This window comes from Scyliorhinus canicula, chromosome 4, assembly GCF_902713615.1.
Source record: "Scyliorhinus canicula chromosome 4, sScyCan1.1, whole genome shotgun sequence".
In the NCBI taxonomy this organism is placed as follows: Eukaryota; Metazoa; Chordata; class Chondrichthyes; order Carcharhiniformes; family Scyliorhinidae; genus Scyliorhinus; species Scyliorhinus canicula.
Genome location: NC_052149.1, coordinates 30,527,496 through 30,542,107, shown reverse-complemented (window position 1 = coordinate 30,542,107; position 14,612 = coordinate 30,527,496). Strand labels below are relative to the sequence as shown.

General features: G+C 41.4%; 1 protein-coding gene across 3 annotated transcripts in view; it reads right to left on the bottom strand.

Annotated features, from left to right (window-relative positions):
• Positions 1-14,612, bottom strand: part of szt2 (SZT2 subunit of KICSTOR complex) — a 300,727-nt gene that overhangs the window by 36,345 nt on the left and 249,770 nt on the right. For all 3 annotated transcript variants that reach the window (XM_038793974.1, XM_038793973.1, XM_038793972.1), the window contains 4 exons: positions 12,100-12,302; positions 10,020-10,092; positions 6,283-6,366; positions 2,825-2,899 (listed from right to left, as the gene is read on the bottom strand). In XM_038793974.1, coding sequence (XP_038649902.1) covers positions 2,825-2,899; positions 6,283-6,366; positions 10,020-10,092; positions 12,100-12,302 — 435 coding nt within the window. The remainder of the gene's footprint in view (positions 1-2,824; positions 2,900-6,282; positions 6,367-10,019; positions 10,093-12,099; positions 12,303-14,612) is intronic.

The following is a 14,612-nucleotide window of genomic DNA, read 5'->3' as shown; positions in this document are numbered from 1 at the left end:
CCAGCATGAAGGACAGGGATGGGGCTTACATTGGAGGCTGCCCTTCCTGCTAACAGAGCTTTCCGAGGGGTTCAGGCTGCCCAATTAGCAAGTTTCCTCCCCTAATTTATCACAGACAGACCACAAGGGCTTTGGCTGAACTCGACATATCCCATCCTTGGCTTAATTGGAAGGATCGTCTGGAAGGCAACAGGCTCTCCGCCCCACATTGCCCTCCTGATTAAATGGCATCCCCTAACATCGCATCCTGTGGCCACACAGCCAGGTTGAACTTATTAAACTCTGTCCACTGTGTCCACTAAAGATTAAGACTAGTCATTGATCCTCAGCTAATGCTAGATGGCATTTTGATGATTTCCAATGCAGGACTCTTGAAGTGGTTGGAACCACCAACACATTGCTCCATGGATCAATCTCTGTTGTCAGTGGTTTTGAGATCATCCAGGAACAAGCTATTTGTTGCAAATTTTTGGAAATATAACATTATGAAATATTTGCAAATAAATCCTCATTAACATTCCTCTGCCTGATGTCTAATGTTTCCTTTGTTGGCTTCTTCAGGAAGTTTTTGTCCTTTATAGCTCTAGCTATAAACCAATCAGTAATTTGCAATTTAAAGTTTCAAGTTGTTTTGTTAACTATATTCCTTGAGAAGCAGCAAATTAAAGATGATCTTCACAACCTATAAAAATTGGCATGCTCGACTGGTTTGAACTAGAAGGCCATGTGGCATTGTCATCTGAATTCTTTATTCTTCACTTTCTGTGCTAACACCTGACAAGGTGTGCAATATGTCAAGGGCATGCAGGGGCTAGGTTCAATTGCACAAAGGTTCCTTGTGTTTTCAAACACTTCAAATGTTTAAGGAGGGCCGCATGGCGTCGCGGTGGTTAGCACTGCTACCTCACTGTGCTGAGGACCCGGATTCGATCCTGGCCCTGGGTCATTGTCCGTGTGGAGTTCGCACATTCTCCCCTCGTATGTGTGGGTCTCAACCCCATAACCTAAAGATGCACAGGGTAAGTGGATTGGCCACATTAATTTGCTGCTTAATTGGAAAAAAGGGAGAATTGGGTACTCTAAATTTATTTAAAAAAAACAAATGTTCAAGAAGTGGACTACCACAGAGACAAATATTAAGACAACTTTGAGAAACAAGAGATTGCTGAGGTTTTAGATGTGGGAGCCAAGCTGCTCAATTGGGAGATGCATGTGGCTTTTAAATATTTCTCATACACAGGGGCACTTATACAAGTGCGACTAACTTCCCACTGGTCAAAGCAAACTAAGAATGTAGCAACCGACACTCCCCCTACAAATTGCTTGACAGAGGTCAAGGACCAGATTTGTCTTAATTCTGCAGAATCTCTATTTTGACATTTTAGGGATTGGCAGGAAATTCTGCACAGTATTATTCCTTCAGAATTTGCTGATGGCGAAAAACTTAAATTTGATTGTCAAAGGACAGTGTTGTGTATAATCTAACTTATTAGGTGGCAATGCCTTAACCAAATGTTGTGAGTAACTGAACATAAAGACTGAGAAGAGATTACAAATTATTTACAAATACATAGGAAGATCACTCATGCCATTTGAAAAAATCAAATGAAAATACACAAGTGTCATTTAAACAGATTCCATACTACAATGCATATTTAGAACCATCAGAAAAATCAAATCTACACGACATATTCTCAACATATGGTGAGATGTGAATTATGTAGTCTAGTGAGACTGAACCAGATACATCCCTTTATGAAGGAAGCTACTGACACCAGGTGGCAAATATTCAAAGACACCAACTTAAGTATTTTTAAAGTGCGCAAAGGTGTCAAAGGACCATGGCAGAATGGTCTTCTGTGAAACCTGAGACTTCTATGATAAAAAATAGACGTCAAAAGCAATAAACTGCTATATTTTGAAATCTCTCATTAATGTGGGAAGGGACAACAAAACTGATGACAACTCACTTATCCAGAGAATAGAACCACAGAATTCCTACAGTGTAGAAGGAAGCCATTCGGCCCATTGAGTCTGCAGCTGCCCTATGAAAGAGCACTGCCCCGCCCTATCCCAATAACTCCACCTACCCTGCACATCTTTGGACACTCGGGGGTAACTTAGCATGGCCAATCCAACTAATTAGCACATCTTTAGACTGTGGGAGGAAACCCATGCAGATGAAGTGCAAACTCCACACAATCACCCAAGGCCGGAACTGAACCCGGGTACCACTCTGCCACCATGCTGCTCCTAATTTATCAGTTACAATTTAGTCCAGTTCCTTGCCTGACATCCTCATGTCTGGTTGTATGGCCAAGCAAAGCAACCCCATAACGTAGCTCCATAACTGTTTTTAATGCTTCTCAACTGCTTAGAGCAATCAATCTTTTCTTAACCAAGTTGAATGTGGGTTTGAACAAAGGCGCCAGAGATGAAGGAATAGCGAGGTTTGAATGGTATTTTTCTGATCCAACAGCACTGTTACAAATAGCTGTTCCATTTCTAATTATCATATTCCCAGCCCACCAGACTGCTCACTTCCATTCATTTAATTCAGCAGCATTGTTTAATTAAGCAGTGTCTAGTAATGCTGTTGTTTTAGAAGTGGAGCAGTTGGGGGGCTGCAACATTTACATTTTCTGACAGAAAACATTAAAAAACTTTTAAACCAGTCACCTGTTGAGAGTCATGCTGTGTAACCATTGATTTTTTAAAAGGTTTTGTTATTTTGGGTCAATTAAAATGAACAATCTGCCTGTAATACTAAGTATGTTCAAAAGAGAAACATGATCCTCTACTTCTCTAACAGAGTTAATGTTACCTGAGAATTCACAGACTGCCCCATTGGAATCCGGGAACACTCAAGGGCATATTGTTTCACACAGAAGTAACAGCCCTAGAAATTGGAAAGAGTAGAAATTAAAGGGCGCATTGTGAATAAATAGCTCTGCTTTAGTCTCTGGTATTTAATGGACTTGAATTAAAATGACAAATACATGCTACTTTGCTGCAAATCACTGCAAGGTGACTTAAGGCAGCATCAACAAACGGAAGCCAGGAAATCATTTTTCTCTTGTAATAAAAGGTTCCCGTGACACTTTATAATGAGTAAAACTGTACAAATTGGTGAAAAAGTTCACTAATTCAGTCAAAGTATACCCATGTAATTGTCACACCGAGGTACAGAAAATTCTTAATTATCCACAAGGACTGGGTCTGTCACAAAAGAGGTCGCCTGAGCTCCAAAACAAAATGGGTTCTCCCAGTTTAATGAAACACAGTTCCTCAGGCTGCAGCACACATTCCATTTGTCAATCACAAAAAAATTCAAGGGGCGCGCTGGAGCAAACATTCAAGTTGCTTCAGAACCTAATGCACGGCAGGCAGTCGAACTGAATCCGAATCCTGAAAAAGGGCACTGATGCCATCTAGTGGTGGGAGTCAATCACACCACCCGACTGACTACCCTCCTGACCAGGGCAGCAAGCAAACAGGTGATTTACACAAGACTCGCCGGATGTATCTGATACCAAGGCACTGTTTGAATTGCGTGCGAGCCCATTCGGGAAATTAAAAAGTGCGGCACTGAGATCTGAGTGCCACAGTATCATATCTGACTGCTATATTCAGATTACAGACTGTTCACCCAGTGACGGTGATTGCTGCATTGAGATTCCGGAGTGTCACCCAGTTATCATATTGACTGCTTTATTGAGATTCCAGGCTGCTCACTGAGTCACACTGATTGGGATACTAGAGTGTCACAGTATCACGCTGACTGCTGTATTGAGATTCCAGGTGTCACAGCAATCAGACTGACAGCGGTTCTGGGAGAGCACCAACTGGGTTTTTCTCCTCGTACACAACCAGAATTACTGGGTTTGTAAATAAAATTTAAACAACAACATGAACCTCCTCACAAGTAAGCTTTTGGGTTATAGCCTGGGTGACATCAATTTATATTGAATGATTGGCATCTTAATGGAGACAGAGACATTTTTCATCTTGAGAGGGTATGACGATAGCCGGAATCAGCTTTTTAATCATGGAATTTATTTTTCTAACAACCAAATGCAAGAAAGCCCTTGTGCATTGCAATATTTAGTTGCCAGCTTGTGTGATCTGGAAGTATGCCTTAAAGCGTGGAGTGTATTATTACAATAATTTGTAATTATATAGCACAGAATTTTCCAGCCCCTCCCATTGAGGGAATGGAGATTTGAATATCTCATCATACCCACCACGGGGAAGGCTGTCACATTGAGGTTGGAAAATCCCTGCAGAACGTATTTGCATTGTTCCCCATACATTTTAGATGCTAACAGTTAAGCTTATTTTTAGCAGCCTTCATTGGTCTCATGATGCAGGAAACGGATGGGTCCAAAGAACGCACCCACTATTTTGGGGGACCCCACGCCCGCCACCAGGAAGCCAGGTACTTCCCCTCACTTGGTGTACCTGCCGGCACAAAATCTTATTCCAGGCATTTGGATGTTCCACATCAAAACAAGGTAGGGCAGGAAATGGGAGAGAAGGCCAGGATCCACATCAGCATACCTGGGTCATGGGCTAATTCTTAGGTCTTCTGTTACACTCCCTGCCAGACGTACAGCAGGAATGTGCAGCAGGAACTCAGCAATGCTCCTTTGACAGCACCTTCCAAATGCACAACCGCTACCATCTACTAGGGCAACAGGCACATGGGAACACCATCAACTGGATGTTTCCCCTCTAAGCCACGCACCATCCAGACTTGGAACTATATCTCTCTTCCTTCACTGTCGCTGGGTCAAAATCCTTGAATTTCCCCCCCGTATCAGCGCTGTGGGTGTACCCACACCACATGGACTGGTCAAGAAGGCAGCTCAGCACCTCAAGACCAATTAGCGATGGGCAATAAATGCTGGCCTAACCAGCAACGCCCACATCTCACGTATGAATTTATTTTTAAAAAGAGGTCACCATAAATGTTGGTTTTAAATTAATCCTCCAGAAGAGATTGAGAAGCCAACATAGTTCAGAGAGAATGGGGAAGGTAGGTAGGTGGGTGGGTGGGGCTGGATACGCAGGGTAGAGATTTGCATCAGTTGGAATTTATGGAAGGTACAGGACAGATGACTAGCAAAGAGAGCTTTGGAGTAGTCGAGTCTGAAAAGCATCTGCGAAGGGTTTCAGTTGCAGAGAGGCAAAGGTAGGATCAGAAAGATATGCTGCTACTAAGGTGAAAGGAAGTGCTCTTTGTGATGGAAAAATGCAGAATCTGAAATGTAGCTCAGGATCAAACCAAACTTGGGATCAAACTAAACTTGGGATCAAACAGACACTGGCTGGAGAATAGGATGCAATTAATGGAACAACAAAGAGCTGGTGGGAGGAGTGAACTGCTCTGGTCTTCCTGACTTTGAGCTGCATGGCATTACAATTCATTCACGACTGGATGTCGGAAAAGCAATCAACAGCACAACTGCAGACTGTGACAGCTAGCCCTTGTGAAGTCATTGAAATTAGAATCTTCTATTGCCTCAAGAAACATTTTCACTTATGGCTTTGTCTTTCTGATCTTCTTTTCAGCACATATAAAGACACCAGTGCAAGGCAAAGTAGTGTTATACCACCACAATCTAATCCTTAATTCCAGATGTTTTGCATAAACAACATTTATGAGGCACTTTTTTTTTTTTTTTTTGAAAAATTTAGATTACCCAATTATTTTTTCCAATTAAGGGGCAATTTAGTGTGACCAATCCACCTACTCTGCACATCTTTAGGTTGTGGGGGCAAAACCCACGCAGACACGGGGAGAAGTGAGGCACTTTTTAAGCAACTTTGTTCACCTCATTCCCACATGTATGGAAATGTAATGAACTAGCTCAGATTGGCAAGGTATGTAAAATAATCCATTTGTACAGAGGGTTATATATCTGACTGCACTCACTCATGAGTTATGTGGTCAGATATCACTCAGTAGATCATTTTGTATACTCCCATTCACCAAATGCTTGTCTTTCAGTTCTGTATAGCAGCATAGTGGTTAGCACTATGGCTTCACAGCGCCTGGGTCCCAGGTTACGGGGTTCGGGTGGAAGTGCAGCCTTAAGTGGGGTGATCTTTCCAATGGTCAGTGAAGACGCGATGGGCCAAATGGCCTCCTTCTGCACTGTAAATTCTATGTGACAAAAAGTAGTTATATCCCTCCTGCACAAAATAAGATATACTGGTCAACTGTGAGATTTATGAAAAATGCCTGATATCTTTGCAAGCAGAGCACATCATCCTTACCTGGAATGCAAGCTCCATGAGGACAATTCCACCTGGCAGAGCCCTTTGAAGATGGTAGGTCATTACACTGGAGCCATCCGCACTCTATAATAGATTTCCACACATACATCAAATAATTCAGTTACTGCGAGTACTATCATATGCCTACGGCTTGGTACCAACATGGGAACTCTCTACACACAGTATCAATTTGATCTGCAGAGATAGCATCACAGAGTGCTTCTGCGACGACGTACCAGTTCTTTCCTTCCACAGAATGTGCCCCTTTCATTAAATGCTGAATGGATCATCGATTTCAGCGAGTTCAGCAACTAAGATGGCAAAAATGTATCTGAAGACTAAGATAGCTCCATGCACATATCATACAATGAAGACACTGTGAAGCATGATTTACAGGGTAACTTATAAAGACAATCTCAAATCTATCCCAGGAGTAGCCGTTAGAACCAAAGCTGCACTAACTTGAGGCTTATTTGGGGGTTTCCTGGAAGGTGGACTTCTAATCCCATTAGTGCTAAGCAGTAAGTGATGAATGATCATATGTTCCTAAGGGGGTTTGACAAAAATCAAAGGCCGGTCAGCAGTAATAAACGCCCACACAGAGATGTCAAAATAAATTGAAGTACATAGAATTTACAGTGCAGAAGGAGGCCATTCGGCCCATCAAGTCTGCACCGGCTCCTGGAAAGACCACCCTACCCAAGGTTAACACCTCCACCCTATCCCCATAACCCAGTAACCCCACCCAACACTAAGGGCAATTTTGGACACTAGGGGCAATTTATCATGGCCAATTCACCTAACCTGCACATCTTTGGACTGTACCTTCTAAAGTCAACCTAAACACACTATATTTTTTCTCACTTTGTCAAAAAAATGCTGCACTGCTTTTCTCTCCAAAAAAGGCAAGATGTTCATTGTATTTTCCTTAAGACTACAACAATTTTAACTTTAGGGGAAAAAAAAACTTAATAATGAAGTGCTCTGACCAGGGTTACACGGGATCAATGTTCTGACCAGGGTTACACAGGATCAATGTTCTGACCAGGGTTACACGGGATCAATGCACTCACATTCATAATACAAAGTGCCAAACTTTCATAAGCAAAATGCCTAATTTCGATGGGCGGATCATTTACTGAAAGTAAATATGTGTGTCAGACTTTGCTTTCATAATAAAATTACACATTGCAGGGGAACAGATCTTCTTCGTCGACGATCACTCGCTAACGAGTATGATTGTCCAGCCAAGAAACTCTGTTTGTGGTCATGGGCTCTGTGGGTCCTTGAATGGCTGATGAGCCTGATCGGAGCCGCATCTTCGACCGCACACTTGGCAGGTGTTTCAGGGAGGTGGAGACGGTCCTTGGACTCTGGATCACTGGTATTACTTTCTTAGGCTCCTTTTCAGTGGCCTCCTCCTGCTGTTAGGTGTGCTCTAAGAATTGTTTCTCTTTATTCAGGAGGTTCCTCCAAGATACTTCTGAGCAAGGGTTTTCCAGTTGACATTTGTGTTGCTAAAAAGATCAGGACATCTAAGCACTTGATTCTTCCAAGTACATCAAATTGGCTATCCCAGAATTTCAGCATTTTTAAGGGCAGGACACTCACGGCAAGTGCTATCTAATTCCCATTGTCACTCATTACCATACAGACATCCACAAAACCATACAAATGCCACATGCTGCAATGCACACTCCTTTTAAAGCAGTCTTTAGGAGCTAAAATCTAAAACATTTCAGAGTACTGAAAAGGTTTTTTTTACTAGTCACTGGTTTCCAAGAGCCCACACCTCTTTCAATAATGTTTGTAAGCTGTAGGAAAGCTATGCATGCCCAACAGCATGTTAATGAAAGCGGCATCAGTCATTCCGCACATGGCAGAGCAACTTAAGGATACCAGCTGCAGGAATTTGGCGACCTTTTCCAAGACAGGTGGTGAACAGTGACTTGGTGCCGTAGGTTTCAGACAATTACGTGATGTATATGTGGGAAGTACATTGGCTAACACTGCAGACCACTCCTAGGCTAACTTAGGAATTGAAAGCAGGAAATCTGAGGGAGGAGATGACCCTGACTGTCATTGGTAGTGCAATGTTTACAGTACAGGTTAACTATAGATCTCCATGCGGAAAATGGTATAGGTTTGCAACACGCTTCGTGCTGACATGAAGTCTGCAGAGCACAACTATCTTTTGGTCTTTGCGAGGATGCGCATAGATGGTCGGCAGCATAACGGCAGATGCAGGCTATACACGTCTGGTGCTTGCTTATCTCTCCAGCATGTTCAATCAGAAATATATCTTGAAACTAACCATCAATTAATTTAATAATATTACGAAAATGACAGAACTCTGCAACTTGCAATTAAATGTTGTATTACTTCTTGAGCTACAGCTAAAATGGCATTGTAAGAATCTCTTTTCATGCCATTTCAATTTTAAGTGCTTTTTGTTCTCCTGAAGTGTTGTAAATGCCTCAATTACAGTCAGTTTTCCCATTAATTTGCATACATTATTCTTGTTTTAACATGAGCTCCAGCTTGGTCTAAAAGGCCAGTTTAAAAAAAATTCATTCATGGAATGTGGACAGCACTGACAAGTGCCAGCAACATATGGTGCCCACCTTGGTTGCCCTTGAGTAGGGTGGGTTGAGCAAAATTCCTGGACACCACTGGATTGCTTGCTAGGCCATTTCAGAGTGCAGTTAAGAAATAACTACAAGCTATGAGTCTATAGTCACATGTCGGCCCCTAGAACTTTCTGATCAAAGATCACAAGTGTGAAATATCAACTCTGCCTTTCTCTCCACAGTTGCTGCCATAACCTGTTGAGTATTTCCACATTTTGGGGGTTTTATTTCAGATTTCCAGATTTAAAAATAAAACTGATGATTCGCATAGCATTTGAAAGATATTTTAAAGATTGCATACAAGTCTAAAAATGACTTGACAATATTAGCGCATGAACATTTTGAAAGTTTCGCTGTTGGCTGTTTAAGTTGAAATGTTAAATTTTTGTAGCAAAAAAGTTGATCACCTGTCTTGAAACGTCATTGCCAATATGCAAGCTCTTTGAACATTCGCTCGCTAACTGCAATAATAATTTTTGGATTGAATGGGCAAAGACTCAAATTTTCACCACAAACCATTCTCTAAACTCTCGAATGCTCAGTGACATTATTATAAATGTAAGAGCTGCAAGGTTTAATGTCATGTCTGAATCAACCACGGCAGCACAGCGGCGCAGTGGGTTAGCCCTGCAGCCTCACGGCGCCGAGGTCCCAGGTTCGATCCCGGCTCTGGGTCACTGTCCGTGTGGTGTTTGCACAGTCTCCCTGTGTTTGCGTGGGTTTCGCTCCCACAACCCAAAAATGTGCAGGCTAGGTGGATTGGCCACGCTAAATTGCCCCTTAATTGGAAAAAATGAATTGGGTACTCTAAATTTATAAAAAAAGGTTTAAAAAGAAAAATGTCTGAATCAACCACGGGGGGGGGGGGGGGGGGGGGGGGGAAGAGAAGTGAGAGCAGATCATAGTTAATGTAATAGTTTAGAGATTAGTAGTAGATGAGTGTAGATTATATGTTAATTATCAACTGTGTATTATATAGGAGTGCTCAATGCAATTAAGTAGTGTTAATAAATGTATAGCTTTGTTCAATTTAAAATATATTTGTGGTCTTTGTGAACACTACACCAACCATCCTGAAGTTAGCACCACAAAGAACAGCACACTCACCTTTGGGCTGTCATCACTTTTCTGCTTGTGAATAGATACAGATCGCGAGTCCAATGGCCGAGTCCGTCCCAAACTGAAAGAAATAAACCCACAAACATGGCAGGCTATGAATGTTGCAATAAAGTGATCAGTGGAATGGGATACTGCAGTACAACAGCCAGATTTTCTGAATACTAGCAGCAGAGGATGATTATGAGGAAAAGTAACTGGCTTGCAACCTTTGGAGGGGCATGTTGAACTGCTGCAATAAGATTGAGTTTGACCTATCAGCAAGTATGCAGTATGCCTCATCGTAGCACACAGCTTAATGTTGGTGAGAAGGGGGGAAAAAGGAAGCACAAGACAGTAAAGTCGGCAACAGTCTTGCTTACTGTTTTGACTTGCCACTCTGAACGAACAGTGCATTGTGACAATCAGGAAAGGGGGCTGCATGCTACAATAAGGTAATGGAATCATTGGTCAAAAATTGAGAATTCCATGAGTTTCCTAGTGTAGTAAAATTTCAGAACTGCACCAACCTGTGCAGAATACCAGTGGGAATATTGTGAATTGTACCTATACTTAGATAGATGAAGGGGGCAGCATGGTGGCGCAGTGGCTAGCACTGCAATCTCACGGCGCTGAGGTCCCAGGTTCGATCCCGGCTCTGGGTCATTGTCCGTGTGCAGTTTGCACACTCTCCCAGTGTTTGCGTGGGTTTCACCCCCACAATACAAAGATGTGCAGTCTAGGTGGATTGGCCACACTAAATTGCCCCTTAATTGGAAAAAATGAATTGGGCACTCTAAATTTATTTTTTAAAAAGATAGATGAAAACAAACTTATTCACACTTTTAAAAAGGGGCTTGGAAACAAACACGGCAAAGTCTAGTAAAAATCTTTTCTATTTGGCAGTGGCTATTTCAATTCAGAAAGCCAGAAATTTTAACATTAAAAATCCTGTCTGTTTGGGGATATTACCATGTATTACAGAATGTGCAATATAGGTTATGCATACAGGATTTTACAACAGGTAGTGTGTAGTATAAACAGGTAGTGATGCCAATAGCAGATTGAGGTTGAAATGACGGAAATGCCATTTTGGCATTGTGCTGCAATCTAGACTTGCAGTTCTGTAAGAAAAATGAGGTCCACACGCTAACAGACATTAGCTTTTACTATTCTTAGGATCTGGTGATATGCCAGTCGAGTTGTTATTTTGTAAATGCGTGGGCTGAAAATAGTTTTCAAAGCAACAGCCAGTTGATTTGTTTCCACTCTCATCCGTCTTCCCACAGCAGGGTTTCTAGATTCCAGTCCAGGCATTCCATTTTACCCTTGGCAGTGAAAGTGTATAATAACGATCGACATTTGACATTTAGCTTACATTTCAAACGTGTGATGAAAATGTGATATTGAAACTGAAAGGGCCAGTGAAAAAAGCGTTCTTTCAGTTTTCCCTGGGGATATTTATTGTGCCACCCGAATTGCCCAAAACATAAATTACTGGGGTTATTTTCGTGAAATGCAGTGGATGCTCACCATTGTTCTTGTACTGTGAAGATAGATACGGCATTGATTAATTTGCAATGTGGGATCAGTGTGGCTTACTGCAAGGGATTTCATTCTCCTGCATCCATTGAAAGATGATCTTTTATTCGTTCATGGGATGTGGGTGTCGCTGGGTGGGCCAGCATTTATTGTCCATCCCCGAGAGCATTTAAGAGTCAACCACAGTACTGTGGGTCTGGAGTCACATGTCGACAAGGTAAGGATGGCAGATTTCCTTCCCTAAAGGACATTGGTGAACTAAATGGGTTTTTACAACAATTGACACAATAGAATTTTAATTCCAGATTTTTATTGAATTCGATTTCACCAACTGCCATGGTGTGATTCGAACCCGGGTCCCCTGGGGTCTCTGGATTACTAGCAACAATACCACAGCGCCACCATATCCCCTAGGATTATGGGAAAACTAAAATACATCAGCTTGAATTATATGGCTCACATTGAGTAACATAACTGAGTGGTAACCCCGCTCTTTCAATTGCACAACTTGTAATTCTGCTACCTTGCATTGAACTGTTCTTCTGCTTACCTCCTTGTAGGAGAAGGTGGGCGAACCTGCACTAGGATAAAACCCATGCTCTGTAGGTACTGGATGTACTGCTGCATGAATGCATTGGAGATCTCACCCAGCCACTGCTCCTCCTTCAGTTTAAAAGGCATTGTTTCCACAGAATCACAGCTGTGGCTCCGGTCTCTCCCCGACGCATTTGAGTCATTAGAACGGTGACGTTTCTGGTGAGAGAAGGTCAGAAGTAATAAGAAATCAGAAAATGTGAAGACAAGAGAAGATGATTAAAGTAAAATGGAAACAGACATACGCATTTATATAATGCAGTTATCAACTGCTCTATGTGCCAAAGCACTTCACATCCAATGAAGAATTTTGAAGCGCAGTCACTGTTGCAATCTAGGGGAAGGCAGTGGTAAATTTGCACATAGCAAGGTCCCACATCATCAAAGAAGTTAATGACCAAATAATCTGCGTGGAGAGGTTTATAGGGATAAAACCAGGAAAACATTCCAGCTTTTCTACAAATAGCGCCGTTGATTTTTTTGTTTTCACCTAAGACAGTAGTTATCTGAAATGCAGTACTTCAAAGTACATTAGTACTGCACTGAACCATTAGCCTCGACTATCTACTCAAGTATCTAAAACGTGGCTTGAGCATTCTTCCTTTTGATTTACAGGCGAGATTGATGGTCTGACATCCAAAATGCACTATTCCACATTTCTCTGCATTGAACTGCATCTGTCAGGATACGCTCAGTCCATCAGCCAGTCTACACCGCTGTGCAATCTTCCCTCTAACTTAACAGCAAACTTTAATACAATTCTTCATTAGTCAATGTTCAAATTGGTCACATAAATGGAAAACAAAAGAATTTCTAATAGGAAAGCATTACCTGAATCCGGCCAATCAAAAAGTAATCCACATACGTCTATTTCGTACTTTCTATCCTCTGAACATCTATCTATGTAGCTACATTCTTTTCAACATCACCCACCCTAATTTTTATAAGTCTCTCACTTGCTAAATCACCCCAACATAAATCTTCTGAAAATCGATACTTACATCATGCACCCCAGGGCTACATTTCAAAAGCATTACATTGGTTATAGGGTGTTTCCCTAAAGATGCGAAAAGCTCTACATAAATTGAAGTTGCTTATTTTCTTCAACTCTGAATTTTCTTTTTTTTTTTTTTAAATCAGGCAGTCACAACCTGCCTTTCCAAAGTTACTTTAATTACCTCCGATTGGTCCATGTCTTTAAAATGATCAATAATTTTATCCGATATTATTTAATCTGAACCCAAACCAGTTAACAGAAGTTACAAGAATTCCTTTCCCCATTTTGAACTATTCCTTCTTCTGAACAAAACGTTTTTTAAAGATCCAAAGGAAGACTGATCCCGATTTGAAACCTTTTTATTTAACTTGTTTTACCTCACAAATGAGTATCAAATGTAGACAGAAACTCATTTATGGCATTAAGAGCCTGTTCCTTTTCATTCATCAGGGCATTTAAAAGAAAACATTGATATCAATTAGATGTTTGAGTGCTGATAATGACTATTTTCTAGAAGTATCCAGTGAGGGGGAAAATACTGGCTGACTGCACAATTACTGAAGTATTATGATTATTCTATACATTTGAAAATGTCAAACCTTGCCCAGAAAACTGAGGATCCATTAGCCGAACATCAATTGCACTCTATCAGTAGCAGATTAAGTAATCAAAACCATAAAAGAGTGAGATATATTCATGGCAATAAGTTAATGAAGGAACAGTCAAAATCAATTTAGCTAAGGAGAGCTGTCCTCGACAAACTTTCTTGACTTGTTCTGAGGATGATACAAATAAAGTGCATCATGGGATTTGGAAAGCAGTCAAATAAAAAAAGAAACAGACTATTCATGAGAAATGTTTGGTCATACTATGGTCAATTATGAAACAATAATAATTTACATTTATAGAACACCATTAAGAAAGAAAAACATCCTAAGATACTTCAGAGGGATAGTAGGACAAAAAAAAAGATGCCAAACCAAAATAAAAAGAGGGGTCATGAAGAAAGAAAGAAGGGTGGGTCGGTGGGGAAGAGAAGAGATTCAGGATGTTATAGAGGGAATTCCAAAGCACAAGGCCTCGATGGCTGAAGTCATAGCTGCCAATTATGGGAAGGAGGATGTCAGGAATGACAAGTGGCCAAAGCTGGGGAAACAGATGATCCGTGGGGCAAATATTACATAGGGTGGAAGTGGTGAGGTCCTAAAAAAAACGGCGGCACGGTGACGCAATGGTTAGAACTGCTGCCTCATGGCGCTGAGGACCCGGGTTCGATCCCGGTCCGGGGTCACTGTCCATGTGGAGTTTGCACATTCTCCCAATGTCTGCGTGGATCTCACCACCACAACCCAAAAGGATGTGCAGGGTAGGTGAATTGGCCACGCTAAATTGTCCCTTAATAAACAAAAGGAATTGGTGAGGTCCTAAAGGTATTTAAATATTAAGATTTTCAGAATAGAAATTTTAAATCG